The sequence below is a fragment of the Manis javanica genome, chromosome 2 (genome assembly GCF_040802235.1).
Source record: "Manis javanica isolate MJ-LG chromosome 2, MJ_LKY, whole genome shotgun sequence".
Lineage (NCBI taxonomy): Eukaryota > Metazoa > Chordata > Mammalia > Pholidota > Manidae > Manis > Manis javanica.
In genome coordinates this window covers 36,000,151-36,019,710 of record NC_133157.1, presented here as the reverse complement: position 1 = coordinate 36,019,710, position 19,560 = coordinate 36,000,151, and the positions used below count along the sequence as shown (strand labels likewise).

Genomic DNA, 19,560 nt, shown 5'->3' with positions numbered 1-19,560 from the left:
CCTCACTAGTATGCAGAAACAAAAACTTCACACAGCCTAGTAGTCCCCAAGCTGCCAGAACCTACCTCCTCAGCGTCACCTGAACCTGTCAGGCCCTCCTTCCAGTCCCAGCCACTGTCTTGGTGCAGACCTCCCCACCTCATCTCCAGAACACTGCGATTGCCTCTTCACTGCACTCCAGGCTCCATGCGATTCCCCTCCTTCCAGCAGACTGAAGATTTCCTAAAATGCAAATCTGATTATTGAATTGTAGGAGTTCTTTGTACATTCTGCATAATAGACCCTTATCAGGTAAACGAGCTACAAATATTTACTCCCAGTCTTGTGAGTTATCTTTTCACTATCTTGATAGTGTCTTTGATGCATAAAATTTTTAAGTCCAATTTATGTATTTTTTCTTTTCTGCCTGTGTCTTAGGTGTCATATTTAAGAAGCCATTGTCAAATGCAAGGCCACAATTTCCCCCTGTATTTTCCCCAAGCTTTGTTGATGTATAATTGACAAATAAAGTTGTATATATAAGCGTACAATGTGGTGATTTGATATATGTGTCCATTGTGAGATATTACCACAATAAAGTTAATTAATGCCTCTCATTTCACAGCTACCATTTTCTCTTTTGTGTGTGGTGAGAATACCTAAGATCTACTTTCTTAGCAAATTTCAAGTATACAGTGCAGTATTAACTACAGTCACTAAGCTGTACATTTTATCTTCAGGACTTACTCATATTATAACTTAAAGTTTGTACACTTTGACCAACATCTCCCCTTTCCCTGCCCCTCTGCCCCTGCCATTCTGTTTCTATGTGTCTGACTTTTTTTTTTTGAAATTTCACATGTAAGTGATACCACACAGTATTTGTGTCTCCCTGTCTGGCTTATTTCACTTAGCACAATGCCCTATGGGTTCATTTATGTTGTCACAAATGACAGGGTTTTCTTCTTCTTTATGGCTCCATTGCATGTAAATACCCCATCTTCTATATCCATTCATCCATCAACAGACACTGAAGTTATTTCCATAACTTGCCTATTGGTAATAATGATACAGTGAACTAGGGCCTACAGATATCACTTCAAGGTAGTGATTTAATTTCCTTTGGATCTATACCCAGAAGTGGGATTACTGGATCATACGATATTTTTTTTTTTTAGTTTTTTGAGGAGACTCCATAGTGTTTTTCATAATGGCTGTACCAATTTATATTCTCAGCAGCAATGTAAAAGGGTTCCTCTTCCTCCACATCCTTCCCAACATTTGTTATGTCTGTTTTGTTGATAGTAGCCATCCTAACCGGTGTGAGGAGATATCTCACTGTGGCTTTGGTTTGCATTTCCCTGATGATTAGTGATGTTGAGTCTCTTTCAGTGTGCCTGTTGACCATCTGTATGTCTTTGGAAAAATGTCTATTCAAGTCCTTTGGCCTCAAGTCCTCAAGACCATTTTTTTAATCAGTTTTTTTAAATATTGTGTACGTTCTTTATGTATTTTAGGTATTAGCCCCTTATTGGATGTATGATTTGTAAATATCTTCTCTGATTCAGCAGGCTGCCTTTCATTTTGTTGATGGTTTCCTTCATTGTACAAAACCTTTCTACTTTGATGTAATATCATTTGTTTATTTTAGTTTTTTTTCCTTTGTCTAAGACTGGTCCAAAAAAAACATTTCTTATATTGATGTCAAAGAGCTTACTGCCTATTTTCTTCTAGGAGTTTCACAGTTTCAGGTCTTACATTCAAGCCAGACTCAATAATTTCAATTGCTTTTTCTTCAAGTATACTTTCTTCTGCCTTCCCAAATTTGTTGAATTCTCCCAGTGAATATTTTCACTTAAATTATTGTATTTTTGGCTCTGGATTATTTGTTTGCGTTCTTTCTTATAATTTGCATCTCTTTACTGATAGTGTCATTTAGTTCATACATCATTTCCAGATTTCCCTTTGTTCTTTGCTCATGTTTTCCTTCAGCTCTATGAACATATGTAAGACAGTTAATTTAATGTCTTCATCAAAATGTCTTGATGTTTCTACTGTGTGGGCTTCCTTAAGGATGGTTTTTATCAAATTCTTTTTTTCCTATGAATAGGCCATACTTTTCCATTTCTTTGTATGCTTTGTAATTTTTTATTGTGAACTGGACAGTCTGAGGATTATGATGAGGTATCTCTGGAAATCTGATTCTTGCAGTGCACAGGGATCACAGATATTTACTTGTTAGAGCTGCAGCCATCCATTTTGACTCTTCCAAACAAATTTTGCCAATTGAGTATTCTTTGTTGTGTGTGGGCCCTAAAGTCTATCTGCAGTCAACCAGGGATCTGACAAAGGTTTCTCTACCCTCTTTCTGCAAAAATGGTTGTCCCTTTAAATATTCTGATATTTGCTGCTACAGAATCCCAAGAAGGCCAAAACCAAAGCAAGCATATGCACCTGTCTCTCAGGGCATGACCAGACCAACCAAAATGCACAACCCCCCATTCTGGAGGGCAGGGATCTCCGCTACCAGCCAGGCACTCCAGGAATGTGGCTGCTCTTCCTACAGTGTTGCAAGGAGCTAGCTCATGTATGGTGTTCTCGTATGAAGGTCAGCATTCTCGCCCTTCATCAAGCACTCACCTGATTGTCATAAGGGTTCAATCAGGTTCAAGTTGACACAGGTACTGCCAATTGCTCTTTCCAGCTCACTGGTTGTTTTGGTGAAGAGACTGCCCCCTAGAGATTCCTACTCTGCCATTATGCATCCCTTCATTCCTGTAGCTGACCTTTTTTTTTTTCATTTTATTATCATTAATCTACAATTACATGAAGAACATTATGGTTACTAGACTCCCCCCTTCACCAAGTCCCCCCCCACCACAAACCCCATTACAGTCACTGTCCACCAGCACAGCAAGATGCTGTAGACTCACTACTTATCTTCTCTTGCTGCACATCCCTCCCTATGCCACACCCCCCATTATACATGCTAATCGTAAGGCCCCCTTTCTTTTTCCCCGCCCTTATCCCTTCCTTCCCACCCATGCTCCCCAGTCCCTTTCCCTTTGGTAACCGTTAGTCCATTCTTGGGTTCTGTGATTCTGCTGCTGCTTTGTTCCTTCAGCCTTCCCCCGTTCCTATACTCCACATATGAGTGAAATCATTTGGCACCTGTCCCTCTCTGCCTGGCTTACTTCACTGAGCATAACACCCTCCAGTTCCATCCATGTTGTTGCAAATGGTAGGATCTGTCTCCTTCTTATGGCTGAGTAATGTTCCATTGCATATATGTACCACATCTTCTTCATCCATTCATCCACCGATGGTCACCTAGGTTGCTTCCATTTCCCGGCTATTGTAAACAGTGCTGCGATAAACATAGGGGTGCACCTGTCTTTTTCAAACTGGAGTCTGTAGCTGACTTTTTAACATTTGAAATCTCTTATCCCTTTGGAATTTATGGTGCTGTATGGTGTGTGATGATTATTGGGTCATGACAATCTGTTTAAAACCAGATTGTTGGGGGGAGAGGTTGGTTCAGAGATGCAGGGAAGTCAGAGTACAAAGTGAGAAGGAATTTATTAAAGCGAGTGTCAGGGAATGACAGATTAGAATAATAAAGGAAGTTCATTGAACTGCTACTCAACATGGGGCACATCCCCTGCTAACTCCTTAAGCCAGTGTCACCTGGTGTCCAGTGTCCACTTGGGAACTGAGTCCCTACCATCCCAGGATTTGGGAGAGCCCCAGAGCACTGGATGGAGTGAGAATATGTTCTGCGAACTTCCTAGAGACAAAGAAAGGAAACTTTCAGGCAGGCCACTAAAGAGCATGACAGTAACCTGCAGTCTGTCTGGAGCACCCAGGCGATGATAATTTGCAAGCCCAGATCTGAGTTCTAAGCAGCCCCTCCTTACTTATCTGAAATAGCACAGAAGGAGAAAGGTTTGAGCTTAAATTTGGAGAACTAGAATGACAAAAAAAGTAACAAAGACACTTACTGCTGGAAAAGTGCAGAGACAAAACATTATAAGTTGAGCAATGAGAAGTTTATTTAAAGCAAGAAGGTGCACACTTGGAGAAAGGGGAGTACAGGCTACCTCAAAGAAGAGGTGCTGAAAGATTGGGAAAAGGCTATGCACTTAGAAAGTGCAGCGACCTCAGAGAGAGGGCGCCTCTAAAGTTTAGGGTCTGGGGTTTTATAGGCAGTTGAAGATTTTCAGGAATGTGACAAAGGGCCAGGTGCAGACTGGCCAAATTGTCCTAGAATGTTCATCTTTGTTAAGACATTAAGTTTCTTCTTTTTTTAAAACTTAATACAAGAAATATACTGCTTTGATTCTTTTCCAGGATATCAGCTTCTGTCTGGAAGCATATCAATTAAGACTGTCTGCCCTGCCTTCAAGATGGGCTGAGCCACTGTCTGTTTGGTTAAAATGCAATGTTAGCTTTAAGATAGACTTCTTTCTAAATAATCTGGGCCTTTGAGCAAGCTAAAGTAAATCTTACAATGGTATATTCTAATTGACACAGTGAAAACATAGGCTATGCTGAGATACTTTTCTTTATCTGGGGAGTATTCAACATTCTAGGTCAAATTGCTCCTGGCCTTCTGAGCTTTCTATTTTTAACTGGTTAACTCTTTGAGTCCTTCCTAGTGCGCTTTATTCTCTTTCCACCCTGCTCATATCTATTTTCCTGCCTAACAAGATTGGGGCCTCAGAGTTGCGATCACCAGGTTAGGACTGGAAAATCCGTCTGGTTCTCAGGGTGCTAAACCCAGCAGTATGCCCCTTTCTCCAGGCTTATCACAGCTTGCTGAAGGACAGCTTGGATTGAGGTAGGGAGAGTAGAGAGAGATTTGGAGAGGACAAGGATTGGAAGGGACACAGGACATGGGGGGCCAGGTATAAAGTAGTGACAGAAAGATTAATCCCAAAATAAGGATGTTGATCTTAAGGGAGGATGGGATGCAGAGGAGATGGGGATATTGTTGTGATGGAGATGAAGGCGTGGTGTTTTATCCCAAGATCCACAGAGAAAAGGGTCTGGAATCTGAGTGAGATAGAGGAGAGACACCTGAGCTCTTGAGTCTGAGGTTTTACAAAAGGCTGAGACCTTAAGTGGGGTAAGGAGTGTCCTGGCTGGCAAGAGCCTGGCATTCCTGGGACAGGACTGGGCAAAACAAAAGATAAGATTTCTTGGGTCTTTTATCTGGCCTGATGGCAAATCCTGGCACCAGAAAGCTTTTAATTCCCGTCTCTCCAATCTCCCCTTCCCCACCTGCCCCACCCTCTGTGGAAGTGACTAAGTAGGTAGCAATTATCCTGTCTCTGAAGAGTTACCAGAGAGGTAGGATGGCATGGGCTGGTGTGTGTGTGTGTGTGTGTGTGTGTGTGTTTGTGTAAGGGGAATGTAGATGAGCACTTCAGAATCATGTGAGGAGCTTATAAAAAATACAGAATTAGAGGCACTACCTTAGACCATTTTAAATAGAGTCTCCTAGTGTCGCTTAAGGGTCTGTATTTTTACTGAGTTTTTCTAGGTACTTTCAAGCCTTTAGTGAGGTGGGGCTGGGAGACCCACCTGGGCTGATTTTGCTCCCTATCCCAAACTCCAGATGGGCACAGAGCGTGGGGAAGGGAACAAAGGTGGTCTTGGGGAAGAGAAAGCTGGTGTAATACACCCTGACCTTCCTGAGTGAGGGGACTTGGGCCTGGCACAGCTTGTAGGAAAAGGGAGAACACTGCAGGGAAGAGTTGCTGCTGCTTCTCCTAAAATTCAGGTTCCGTTTCTCTCCCAAGACATCCTGCCCCCTCCCCTTGTGGATGCCATGGTGGGTGGTCTTTTGTTTGTCAAATGGTGTCCACAGCCTCCTTAAGCCCCATCCTTGACTACCTTTCTTTGACTCAGGAATCTCTTCCTAGGATCTGCCCTAAGTCCACCTCAGAACTTGAGCCTGTAGTGGCAGACCAGCTTCAGGGGGTGGTGCATCCTGGAGGTACTGGGGCCTTCCTGCTTCCTCTTGGGGCTAGAACCTAAGTTAGAGGACTTGAGGGAAGGAAGGGAGGAGTAGGGGCTTTGCCAGAGGTCGATACCTGGATGGACAAAAAGCAAGGGTTGGAAAGAGCTGCTCTCAGAGCAGGAAGGTGATAATGAGTCCCTACCACACACTGGTATGCAGGTGTCAGAGCCTATGGGATGGGGGTGGGAGCATGACAGGGGGGCATTGAGGGAACCTGGTAGGGAGTGGGGCCCAGGTATAGACACCAGAGGAAAGGCTGAGATGATGAGAGAAGTTGTTATCTTTCTCTGGAACTCCAAGTCTACCACCTAGCATTCCTTTGCCTGCAGCTGCTGGCCTGGGTTCATGCCACCTCACAGCCCCATTTGAATCTTAAGCTTGCAGCAAGGGTCTGGAGCTTGCAACTCTGAACGCATCTCTGAATAGAACTCAAGCTCCTCTACTGGTCCTCAGGCTGGACTGGTTGTAGACATTGGGGAAGGGGACACAGAGACTCAGATGGCTGCACATCTGGGATGTCAATGTCCACCTAAGAGTTCCAGTCCCTTGGGTGAAGGTTTTGGCCTGCTGGGCTCAATAGAGAGCCTAGGTGGTGTTTGACAACCACTGGGGTGGCTGGGGTGCAAAGGAGTGCTGCACTGGAGTCCTGGTGCCTGGGGGTGAGAGGTGAGGGGTGAGGGAGGTGTACACATGGCTGAGTTCAGCTTTATCTCTGCTGATGAGTTCAGAATGAACACACCCTATCACCAGATTGTGACCCTGGAGGGAAGAAGAGGAGGTGTGCTAATTCACTCCAATTTACCCCCAGGACTCCTTAGGACTGGTACCTGGGCCAGGCTCAGGGGTAGAGGTCCTAGGTGTGGATATTACAAGAGTCTGGAAATCCCCACATTGGGAAGTGGCCACATTCCCTTCAGCCCCAGGTCCCAGGACAACAGATGCTCCCAACTTGGCAGGCAGGAGCTGGGAAAGGGTATGGCAGGAATTTCAGCTCAGATGCTGGGCTAATCCCGGAACAGGACTTGGGGTGGGCTGGGCCCCTATAGGCTTGTATGTCTAGCAAGGGTCAAAGGGCCTGGGCGCCTTGGTGCTTCTAGGGTTCCAGCTGAGCACTGGGTTCTCCAGGGACATCATGGCCTGGTGACTGTGCAGGTGTTACTGAAGGGGCTACTGAGTTTCTGGAGGGCAAATGACCCACACCATCATATGTGCGTGACATCTGCGCACCTAGGATAGTTGTGGACATTACTCAGTGTGCTACCTAGGGTTAGGGTGAGAGTTAGCACTGTGCTTAGAATACCATTGGTAGTGGTTACAGGTTGGAGGTAGACAGTGGTAAGCATAAGGCCATGGAAAGACCTTTTTGGGTAAAGCCACCAGGAACACCTTGATAGAGTGTGTCTGTCCAGTTTACTCTTCCCTTAGAGTCTGTGTCTCCTGCAACAAAGAGGGTGGGGGTCAGTAAAGTGGGGACACTTGTGGGGATGAAGAAGGGTGTGTAGGTGAAGGATGGGGCCGCTGAGGAGGGCAGTGGACACACTTGCTGACCTTGTCCTTTCTTTAAAAGCACACAGCCATGTGGTGGAGCCCAGGGCTTTGCATGGGAACCAAGACTGTCCTTATTAAAGGACAAGCAGTGGGACAGAAACTACAAACCAGTTTAGAGGAGGGATACAGGCCTCGTCTGAGGTGGTCTAGGCAGCTTTATGCAGGAGCATGGCTTTGCTGGATGGATTTGGACTGCATGTGTGTTTGTGGGTCTGCAAGATGGGCTGTGTCTGTTTGCATGTGTGCTAGGCTGTCTTTCTGTCTGTGTGTGTGTTTGTGCCTGTGTCTGCTCCAGCAAGTCTGACAAAGGGTGTTCGTGGGTCTATGCAGGTGTGTTTCCAGGACACATCTCTGGTACTCAGAATTAGTTTCTCAGTGGCATCAGTGGATTTGTGTCCTTCTGTTTATGTGTCTGTGTGGCCAGGCGTCTGTGTCCATCTGTCTTTGACTGTGTGAGAGATTCTGCCCTGGCCTCTCGCTTTACCCTGCCGCTCTCCCCTGACACACACCAGCTGCCAGCATGGTTTACCACAAGGAACAACTTCCCTTCTCTTCCCACCGTCTGGAATCCCACAGGTCCGGCTGCCTGCCCAAGGTCCTCCCCCTGTGGCCTCTGGAGCAGGCCTGACCTTGACAGTGATACACTCTGGAAAGCCCCCAATATGCTCCTTTTCTGGCCATGCACCCAGAGAAGTTGCAGAGGAGGAGAGGGACAGGGCAGAAAAGGGGTGGGGGGCAGTTGGCAGCACCCACCCATCCTTCTGGAAAGAGAGCCTTCCCTCTGGCCCTGTCCCAGGCCCCATTTTTCTTCCCCATGCTCTCATCCAGTCCAAGTATTTAGGGTCCTGGCCTCTCTGTCTTGGGATGGGAATGAACAGTCCTCTGCAAACCCAGCAAGACCTGTTAGGGATCTAGTCCTCTGCGTCCCCCAACACCTCACATGCCAGCACTAGGCTCCTTCCTCACAGCCCCACCCGAACTCAAGGGTGTCCTCCTTTCCTTCCCTTCCCTGCATTGGACACAGGAACCATTCTTGTCCTTATTCTGTGTCCTTTATTTACCTACGTCCATTTTCGTCTTTATTCTCTGACAGCCCTGGCCTGTGCCATGGGTCCTGAGCCCAGGTGGAGCGTTAGGCTTCGGATGGCTGGTGAAGAGCAGAGGCTCAGCCCTGTCTCACGTGGTGCAGGAAGCATCTCCATGGGTTCGTTCCTGTGCCTGTCCTGTGTTTGTTGCCCTCCCTGCATGGGCTGCACGCTGTTCAAAAATGAAGCAGCTGCGGTCCCTATCGTTAGGATTCAGTGTTTACCAGAAGTCATTTTGTGGAGAAGCCAGTCACCTCCACTGTGGCCTGAAATTCTGTCCATAGAGATCTGCAGTACCCTCTGCAGAGACTGAGAGAATGGCCCCAGAAGGTCAAAGCCAGGCACCATGACATGATGGTACCTCAGAGGGCCAGAGGTGCACCCCACAGTTCACGAGCAAGCATACAGTCCTAGCACCTCCCACAGATTCTTGAGTAGTAAATTAAGGAGGATTTCATTCTGGTTTTACCTCTCTGGAGGCTAGGGGGAGTGGGAAGGTGGGGTTGATGCTAGAGCTATGGGATGGGCTAGAGCAAGGCTTCATCCCTCAGCAACATCCTGCGTGAGTCATAGGCTCTGATCCTGTCTCCTCTCAGAGCTTGACTTGGCTGAGAATTCAGGATCCTGAAGGCCTCAGTTCCAGCTCATCTCTGCCCCCACCTTGTGCTGTAGGACCTTGGTCGGCACTATGAACTCAACTGCTCTGGGGCAGGTAGGAACCTGTGGAGGACCATGGGAAGGACCTGCTCCACCTAAGCCAGGATGTGTGCTCATTAACCTCGGCTCCCCACTGGATGCTGCTGTGATCTTTCTGAGTCACGTTCCCTTCATTCTGGGCCTCCCTCTTGCCTCCTTATGCTGTGGCTCTCTGCCACCTCCCACTGTGCAGGAAGGATGTGCCTGTCCCAAGACCTCTTATGATCTTTGGGATGCTTTAGGGAAACACCTGGACGGTGCTGGCTCAGCAGGCCTGGGCCTGTGCTTCCTTGCTCTGGAGGCCACAGCAGGGACTGGGTCCCCATCCCTTAGGCACAGAAGCACCATTCAGAGGAGGGACACATTCATGCTGCTTCCCATCCTGGCTTTTCTGCATCCTGCTAATAGTGGACACACAGTGCTGGGGTCCTATCAGATGAAGAGAGTCCTGCCACCCCCTCCTGGTTTGATGTGATGTGAGTCATCCTGTATATCCCTAGGAATCAGGGCGAGGGTGTCCCATAGCCCCCATACCACATACACGCATCAAACAGCACTTCCAGCTCTTTCTCCAGCTCTTGGCTCCTCTGTGGTAGGTCAAAAAGTGGGAATGCAGAGGTGCCACCTTCTGAGAGATACGAGGTGACCCAAACCGAGGTCCATCATCTTTGTTACAAACTCATGGCAGCATCTTTGTCTTTCTGCCTTCTAGTTCTCTGTTCCCACTGTCAAACCTCCCTGGTCCCTGGCTGAACCCTAGGATGCCACACATGCTCTTTTTACCCATCTCCAGCCCCATCCCTTCCCTAATGCTCCATACATTTAGAGCTTTCTCTGCCTTCTCTCCCACTGTGGCCACGAGCATCTTCTTTACACATGTGATCATCAACTTCAACCATTTTTTCCATGCATCTGGGTTCACACACTGCTATGACTTCCTAGATCCTAGTAGAAACTTGCCATGGTAACTTCCAAAATCCTACTCACCTCTGGCTTTGGCTCTAGTCCCCTTCTCCCCACTTGCCACTATTCTTTGCCAGCTCTTCATTCACCCTGTAAGTCTTAATTTGGGGAATCCTTTCTTCTTTTGACACACAAAATCCTCCCTGATTAATGTCACCTACTCTCTACTTACCAACAGTAAAGCATGTGTACTTTGAGCCAAAGCCAGTCCCTCTTGGGAAATCATTCTGTTCCATTTCTTCTGCACTATGATGTTGCTCTAGCACTACTCCATTTGCTCTCCTGCATCATCAATTTATTCCTCTCCACTGGATCTTTTCCATCAACATCCAACATGCTATGTCTCCTTTTAAAAAATCTGTTGCTATTTCCTCATTTTTCTGCACCTCTGTGGAAAAAGCTCCTTGAATTGATTATACTTGCTATCACCAACCGCTCTTCCATTCTTTATCAGATCTACTCCAGTCATGTCTTCACCTCCATCACTCACTTGAATCTCTTCTTCCCAAGGCCATGAATGATCTGTGTTGCTAAATCTAATGATCAGCTCCAAGTCATCATCTTACTAGGCTGACCTGCAACTTTTCATGCAGCCACTTACTTTCTCCTTGCAATACTTGTTCTCTCTCAGCTTCCAGTATATAGCCTTCTGGTTTTCCTCCTATCTCATTGGCTACTAATTCTCAGTTTTTGCTTATTTGTTCCTATCATTTTTCTTCAATTTTATACTGTTGAAGAGTCCCAAAGCTTGGCCCTTAGTTCTCTCCTTTGTTTATACTCAGTCCCTTGGGATCTTATCCAGTCTCCTGGTTTTATACCTATCTATATCCACATCTATATGTGTCTATGCCTTATCTGTCTATCATCATCTATCTGTCATCCACAGCCAGGACCCTCCCTGAGCAGGCTTCTTTGAGAATACACTGTTGGGAGTAATGGTCCCAGGAAGAAGCTGGGATATTAGTTATGATGCTACTGCAATAATTGTACAAAGAGAGGGAGTGAGAAGCAGTCATGTTCTGGATTCATTTTGAATGTAGAGACAAGAGGTTTTACTGATGGATTGGATGTGGACTGTTAGGAAAAAAATACCAAGGATGATACCAATGTTTTTGTCCTAAACAAATGGAAAGATGGAGTTCCATTCTGATGTGGTGAATACTATGACTGGGGCATGCTTTGTTATTTATGTGTGATTGGGGATTGAGAACTGGAAGTTCATTTTTCTGTAGTTTGAGATGAATTGAACATTGAAGTATGTATGTTGGTTAGACAATTTGGGCATGTAAGACTGTCTATCCTATGAGATCATGAGCTCCACTGTGCAAGTCCTGCATCTTGTTCATTGTATTTGCTATAGTACTTTGCAGATAGTAAATACTCAAATATTTTAATTGTTGAATGTAAGACCTTTCTCAAGGTCACTTACTGTGATCCTTCTAGGGTCTTCATCAGCTGAGTACTTCCTCCTGTGGAAGGAGTCCCTATTCCATAGCACTCATCATAAATGTAACTGGTCTGCATTTCCAGCCTGGACTTTGGATTCAAGTACTATTAAGGTATCACTAACCAGCCACTGTCTTAAGCCCTGGGGATGTGACATAATATTGTGATTTTATTCAGCAAGAACAGATGAGAAACTGAATACAAGTGGAAGAAGTAGAAAGCGGGAATAGGGCACAAAGTTGCAAGAGACCAAGATTAGAACCTAGAGATGGACTTCATGTTTGGGCTGATCAAAAGCATGGATTTATTGCCGTAGCATTCCCTGATGATGGGGAACAGTTTGGTAGGATAGAGGGTGAGTCTCCTGAGTTTGAATTATTTTGCAGCGTCTTTGGACAGAAAGGCCAAATCACTGTTCTCCACATGCTTGGCAAGAGACCTATCACAAAGTTTAAATTTTCCTTCCCCCAAAAGCACTTGGAACTTGGCTGGCTTTCTAGCTCTGGGCTCTTTTGAGTACAAAACAAATTGGCTTTGCTCCTTCATGACACTCTGATCAGGAACGTGTCAGCTTCTGTCCCAGCTACTCAGACCTCCATCTACATGCTCCCCCTCCTTGCTTCTCTCCCAGCCTCCCCCTTGGGAGTGGTGGAAAAGACACTCTCCACGTCCTACTGTGATCTTCATTCCAGGAGTCCCTCACTCCATGCAGCTGATAGGCAGTGGAGGTTGGAAATAGGCAAGAGAACTACAGCAGACTCCCAGAGGGCTCCAGAGAGGCCCAAACAGTAACCAACAGGGAGCAGAAAAGGGGAGATGCTATCATTTGGTTCTGATTTTTATCCCGTCATATTATTAGCTGTGTGCTTTTGATAAACACAAGCACCTCCTCAAGGTTGGAGTACTGTGGAACTCCTCTAAAAACGTCCCCTCCAGATTGGGGGTGTATACAGAAGTCATGAATGAATTCTGCCTGTGGATTCCTGTCAGTATTTGCTCATGTCCACAGTGCTCTTCTGGGCCAAAGGACGCCATGGAGGTCATGACAGAATCGAAGCTTGACCCTTCCCTTCAGTGCACCTTCCACAAGGGCCTTCCTTCTCCAGGGTGGGGCTGGGAGGAGTTGTGTGGAATGCTGCCCCAGCTGCACTGTGGGATAAAGCTTCCATAGACTGGACGGATGGGTGTAGCCTCTACCATGCCTTCCCTGAACACACCAGAGTGGAGGGAAGGAGCAGACAGAAACTGATTAGAGATATAGAGTGTATTTTGGGGGCCGCTCTGCCCCACCCGCACAACAATGAAATGACAGTAATGGTCCTCTCCAAGGACTGATGACGTTGGGGAGCCCACAGTGTGGCTTGAGCAGGGTCATCTTAAGCAGACCAGCATTTCCCTCTGAGGCGAGGCTTGAGAGTTAGGGTGGTTTCCTTTGTTGGGTGGCACAAGCCACTCGGGGACAGTGCTGAGGGCAGTGGCGGGGGTGGCCCAGGACTGAGGCCGAGTGGAGTGGATGGGAGTGGTGCCCGAGCTTGCTGTCTGGGGGGTGAGGGCCACCCACGAAGGCCAGGCCCCACTTCTCAGTGGGGGGAGACTGGGCCTCGCCCTCTCTGTCTTGCCTTCTCTGTCTGAGTTCGCCCCATGGGACTTTTGGCTGGAGCCAGGCTCTTTGCTACATTCTCTTTTCCGGTGTTGGCCACTTTCTCAGCTGTAAAGAACTTGGATTCCCTGTGCCCTTGGCCTTTTGTCTTGGGGTTAATATGGTTCAGAAAGGATTTCATCTTGCTTCTCAAGCCACTCTGGGAGGCTGGGGCTCTTGTGGGTATGGACTGGCATCACCTGCCCCTGCAAAACACGACCTTGCAAATTTCGGCCGGGAAGTGGCTTACTCTGAATGAGCTGGCCCAGGAGAGGCTGGCCCTGTGACACCTGGGGCACTACAGGCCGGGCATTCTCAGGAATCCTTGCTGGTTTGCGGATGACACTGAGCTTGGTTTGACTATCTGGCAGGCCATGCTTCTTGGATTCCTTCCCCCTAGGGACTCCCGGAGGTAGCTCTGGGAGGTCAAGCTGAGGGCGATGCTGGGACTGTGTTGACAGGGAGCATCAAGGTGAAAGCCTTGTCCCTGCTGCTGGAGGCTGTGGGGTGTTCTCTTCACAAGCATCCCTTCTGGCCTCTGGGTGCCTTTTTTCTCTTGTTGCAGAGAGCACAAACCCTGCATCCCCTTCTCTGTGGTCCCCTGCTGAGTTGGGTTTCCCTGGGCCCCCTCTCGTTTCTGCCGGCATGGAGACTTGGGCCAAGTCCTTGCTCTTGCCAGAGCTTTGGGGCTCACGACTCCAGGGCTCCCGCAGGCTGGGGCTGTTCATGCTGCCTTCCAGCTGAACACAAAGCACCCGGGCCTCTGCTGTGTCTCCACTGGGTTGTGAGACTTTGGAGGCCCAGTGGGCAGAACCTTGAGGTACTGCTCTGGAACGTGGCTGCTTCTGGTTCTGCTTCACTGCCTTTAACTCAGTGGGCAGCTGCTCTTTGAGGTGGAGCCGTTCTGGACCCGGGTCATGAGGAATGTCTGCTGGGATGGGGAGTTCCTGGAGCAATGCTTTTCCTTGGTTGTTTAGACTTCCAGGAGACTCCTGGCTGCATATGTTCTCTGAGATCGCTGCCCTTTGTTCCCTGGACTCCCTCGCCTTTATGGGAATTTCCAGTTGTACCTCTAGGATCTTCTTTCTCAGGTGGAAATTTAGTTTGGCTAAGAGGGGTTTCTTTAGTGAGTAGGCTCGAGCTGGCTCTGGTTGGCTGTCTGGAGGCACCATCTCAGTCATTCCTTCTGCCTCCACTTCAGGCAGGAACTCATCTGCAATGTCTGCACAAGTCTCACTGGCATCCTGAAAGCCGGACCCGGGACTTAGATGCTGCTCATCAGAGGAGATCCTCCGAGTCAGTGGCTCTGTTGGGAATTTGTCAGGTCCAGGCACCATCTCTGTGATTACAGCCTGGGTAGTGACTACTGGTGCCATGGCCCCAGAGAGAGTCACAGAATAAAGAGCAGGCAGCCCTGACAAGAAGGCCAGATACTTGTGTCGTAAAGTCATCTCCAGTTTCTCAATGGCTCTCTTGGACAGGGTTCGGGGCAGCTTAGGATGTTCACTGACAACACCTGGTGAGGCCTGCTGCTGCTCAGGCGCTGTTGGCATCCAGGGCATAACTGCCTGCTGGAGGTCAGGGCCAGCTGCTGCCTGTAGCTCCAGGGGCTTGCTTTCTGGGATGCAGGTGCGGGGAGTCACTTCCAGGCTCCCAGGAATTATGCACTCCCAGGAGCTGTATACACAGGCAGGGACCTTGCCCTGATGAATCTGCCCACTTTTGGAGTTGATATGGCTCCGCAGTATTGCCTTGGCCTGGTCAAACAAGTGTGGGTCTATGATGGGTGAGAACGGGTCACCAGCCCTAATGGCCTCTGGGGCCGTAGGCTGGGGAAAACTCACATTGGCTCAGGCTGTGCTGCCCCAGGACAGAGTCTGCTGGTCGGTGAGGGACAGGAGCAACTGGGCGGACTCCCGGACCTTCTGGGGCAGGCCCCAGTGGGGGTGGATCGACTGGCTCTGGAGGTGGAGTTCCAGCAGCCTCCGGGCATGCTCTGGGAAGAAAAGTAGTTCCCTGGTGACGAGCAACATGGGTTTTCCTGGGCAGGATGTTTTCACTCTCTCAGGAGACTGGGCTTTGTCATAGGGCTGACACTGCACAGAGCTCTGCGTGTGCTGAGATCCCTAGAAGACAGCTGGCAAACCCCACTGATGCTGGAGCTGCCTCTGCAGCAGGTGCCACTCCAAGGCTTCACACTGGGCCAGAGTCAGAAATGCAACACTGACCTGAGCTCGCTGCTCAGATGGAGCGACCCAACTGGGGGAAGATGGGAAAGACGGTGGGGCTGACTGGGATGGACTTGTAGGCAGCACCGGGAGGAAGGAGAGCCCCTTGAAGAGAAAAGGATCATTCAAGGGGTACCTGGACATGCTACCGTTTGTGGAGAAGCCTTGAGAGCCCAAGACAGTGTCAACTAGGGACTCACTGTGTAGAGAAGGGAGGCCACAGAATAGCTGGCTGTATTTCTGTTGCAAACGGCCCACCGTGTCATAAACCTGTTGCCAAGGAAATGGGTAGAGGCCACTAAAGTGTTCTAAGGGCTGGAGAGGGAGAGGCTGTCCAAGCCACATGGTTTGGGATTTGCTGGTAGTGGTGTCTTTGTTCCGGGTCCATAATGGGCCATTCCAAGACCCAGAAGGCCTGGGTGGGCTGGCCGTCACACAGGAACCCCAGGTCTGGTAGGAAATGGCCCCCAAATTCTCGAAAGCAAACTCAGAAGTATTTTGGAGGAAAGAAACTGGTTGATTATGTTCAGGTCCATAAAAGAATGGTGGGTTTGGCATAAGCTGCCTCAGGGACTCCTCCACACGTCTGGGGAGCCCCCACCTCTGGAAATGCATCCATTTTTTCACATGAACTTCAAGAAGTCTCAGGACTTCAGGACAGAGGAATGGCAGTTGGGCAGGGAGGGCAGCTGCCATGTGCAAGGCTATGGGATGTGTCAAGGTAGTGATTTCTTGGTTCAGGGTCAGCAGAGACACTTGGGAAATCAAGGGCTGCTGCTCTTGGTTCCTGTAGACAAGGTTGGTGTCGCTGTGTGTCAACTCCTCTTGGTTCATCAGAATTCTAGGCTCCTGAAGGCTTGAAAAAGACATCATGTCTGGGCCCCAAGGCACCTCTGGCACTTGAAATCCCTGCCTTAGTTTGAGGTGCTCAGTCCAGTCGTCATGGATGTTGATTGTATTGGTTAACTGGACAGCTGGCTATGTTAAGGATTTCTGATCTGTGAATTGTGACGCTGGGGTGTTGGAGATGGAAGTGGAAGCTCTTTGGAGTGTGGAAACAATGCTCTAGATTCTGCTCAAAAGACACTCTTGACATGGACAAAATTTCTAGACAAGGAGTCATGTGATGGTCCTGATGAAGTGGGGGAGATCAGGGCACTCTCACCCACCAGCAAATGCTGAATCTCCAGGGCCATGCGATCACAGGTTTGGAAGCTGGTGTCTGTACACAGGATACTCCGCACACTTCCCTCCTGAGGAAGCCAGCTTTGGCTGGAAAGGGAAATAGGGCAACTGTTATGGAGGCATGACAGCTGCCTCCTTAGAAGTATGTGGCTTGCGTATGGGCCCTGCTCTCCTCTAGTCCTTAAAGCCCTGGAGCCTGTACTCTGGATATTTCCCCATCTACTTTATTCCCAGGTAAATGCCATTTGGCAAGTTACGGTGGGCTGGGCTGAGGGTCTGGCACTTGTTGGGCAAGGTCACAGACAACTGATGGGAGCGCGTGGCCAGGAGAGACTGGGAGGTGGGGTGAGTTCTCTGCTGACCTGTGTTGAGATGCTGAACTGGGAGAAGGGAATGAGGCAGATGGGTGGAAGCCAATGTTTAGCTGATGGGGCATCACCAGTAAAGTCAACAGGTAGAACCTGGCATCAATCTTGTTTGTAGCTAAGAAGGCCAGAGCCTAGTAATCAGTATTTCCAAACTGGAAAATGAGGTCCTTGTTGGAATTCTGCTTTCTGGGATTATAGGGTGCACACAATATCTCTTGGGAGCCAGCCTCATTCTCTAGAGATCATAAGAAGAGGATAAGATGACAGACTCGTGTCTGAGGGCCATCCCTGGACCTGACCTTCCTGAAGGCAGAACCAGAGGAGGTAATGTCAGCAGGTCCAGCTAGACTCTGAGGGGTCTGCCCTTGAAAGGGCACAGTTGTAGAGAGAATATGTAGAGAGAATGATTACTTTTTCATGCACTCATTTATCCATTCTCTTGACTGGTAACTTTTCTTATGGCTGAGTGTAAACCCATGTAGAGTCTTTTATGAATTGCCCAGTAGTCACATCCTGAATTCCAGGATCATGGTGAGCCTCGCCCAGAGCAGAACTTAGAGACTCCCCCCTTCTGAGACATATGATTCCCCTCTCAGCCAGCCCTCTCAGCCAGCCCTCCAGCCTCCACTGTGCTTGGCTCCCTCCCAGACACTGTCCCTCTCCTCATCCCTGCCCTGGCCAGGCAGAGAATCATCACAGGCCAGGCCGGGAGCTGGAGACTATGAAGAGCACGTGATCACCTTTTCATGATAGAGAGCAGCTCCCACGGCTTCTCAGCCTCCTCCTGGGGAAGTCTCCTAGCTGAGAAACCAGGAGACGGTGTTACATGGAACGGGGGAGGATTCGGGGACATCCTGCAGGAAGCTGAAGACCTTTGGTTGAGAGGTACTGGAAACCCCCAGTCAGTGCTCTAAGGCATGTCTGTGTACAGTTTAACCAGTGACGAGGTGATGTCCTGGACCTGATCTCCCTTGATTATCACAACCACACTGAGTGAGGTGGGATCAGCAGATGCCCATTTCATGGATAACCAAGAAATGAAGTGATTTCCACAGGGTCATAAAGCTAGTAAATGACACAGGTAAGGACTTCTGTCCTACTTCCTAATTTCTCAATCCTGGGATAAGGTGGATAATTTTGGAACATTCCCAGGCTCTGATTTCCCACCCAAGAAAGTCTTCTGGGAAAATCTATCAATTTGGGGATTGGTGCCTTCAGTAGTTATAGTAGCTGGCTCCTGGCACTGGGCCAGAGAGGGACAGATCCATGGGCACCTCGCTCACCGTGGAGGGGAGTCAGAGAAGGGACTGGGACTTATGTCTTGATGCTGCATCTCTATTCCTTTGTGTGACTTTTCGGTAATGCTTAAAGACAAAAAAGAAGTTAGCGTATGATTTGGGGACAGTTTCCTTTTTTAAGTCCAAAATGTGATAAAGGAAAATTGTATTTCCAATCTCTTTCTGTTTATCTATCTGTATTGTGTACACTCACCTACATACATTTCCTTCCTTTACTCCACCCTTTCCACCTGAACATTTCATTTTTCTACTTATTTCTCACTGGCATTGAGGCTGTCTATATTCCATACCTCCTACCGCCTTTCCAGGACAAGTTTTCAGAGGGTTTAACACGAGTCAGGAGGATATTGGGACAGATTAAATGGTGATTGGTTTTTGCTACTAAGTCCACCAATCAGAAAATTCCCCCATATTGGGAGGTTCTGAGATCTAGTGAGGTAGATTCCATCTCATCCAGGTCTCAACCCAAGCCAGAGATGTTAATGATTTTTCAATTAGAATAAACTGCAACAAAGGCCTGATGAGGAATTATTTCTAGGCTCTGAAAAGATAAGTACCATATAAGGTTAATGGGTGCATGGTACAAGATTTGGGGGACAAAAAATAGGAGGGCCAATGGAGAGACCCTGAAACCTTAAAAGCTTCTTATCTGAGACTTAACTCATTCACGTGGTCACAGTGTTTTCCTACCTGGCAGCAGCTCCTTTTAGGTTCCAACCTTAATGCATGGTAACTCCTTTTCACTTGCCAGATAATTAGGATAATAATGAAGATGGAGCCATAGGTATGTATATAAGGGATATCCAACATCCCACAGAGCAAAAGTAGGGCTCAACATGGTGTAAACCTCATTAGCATGAGGAGACCAACCATCTCTGCATGAGGGCGGTCAGTGTCCTCCTGCCTAATGACTCCTAATGCCTTGTCATCTCCGCCTCACAGTTGATGGAACCAGGCCACCAGACTGCATCACAAAGCCCTTCTGTTTCACAGGCAGGGACAGCTCATAGACCTTAATCTGTCTTAGGGAAGCTTATGTGGTTATTAAGTCTGCAGGTGAGGGTATCTGGTTGTAAGTGTTACAGAGCCTGGGACTAAAG

At 48.1% G+C, this 19,560-nt stretch overlaps 1 protein-coding gene across 1 annotated transcript; it reads right to left on the bottom strand.

Moving 5' to 3' along the window:
- Positions 1–70: 70 nt before the first annotated feature.
- LOC108384478 (SPATA31 subfamily F member 1) lies at positions 71–19,298 on the bottom strand. The gene is given in 6 exon segments (XM_073228012.1): positions 71–222; positions 16,779–16,881; positions 17,903–17,959; positions 18,477–18,526; positions 19,151–19,249; positions 19,251–19,298. Coding segments are annotated over 6 exon segments (504 nt in total). The 3' UTR covers positions 71–75.
- Between the last annotated feature and the right edge of the window lie 262 nt (positions 19,299–19,560).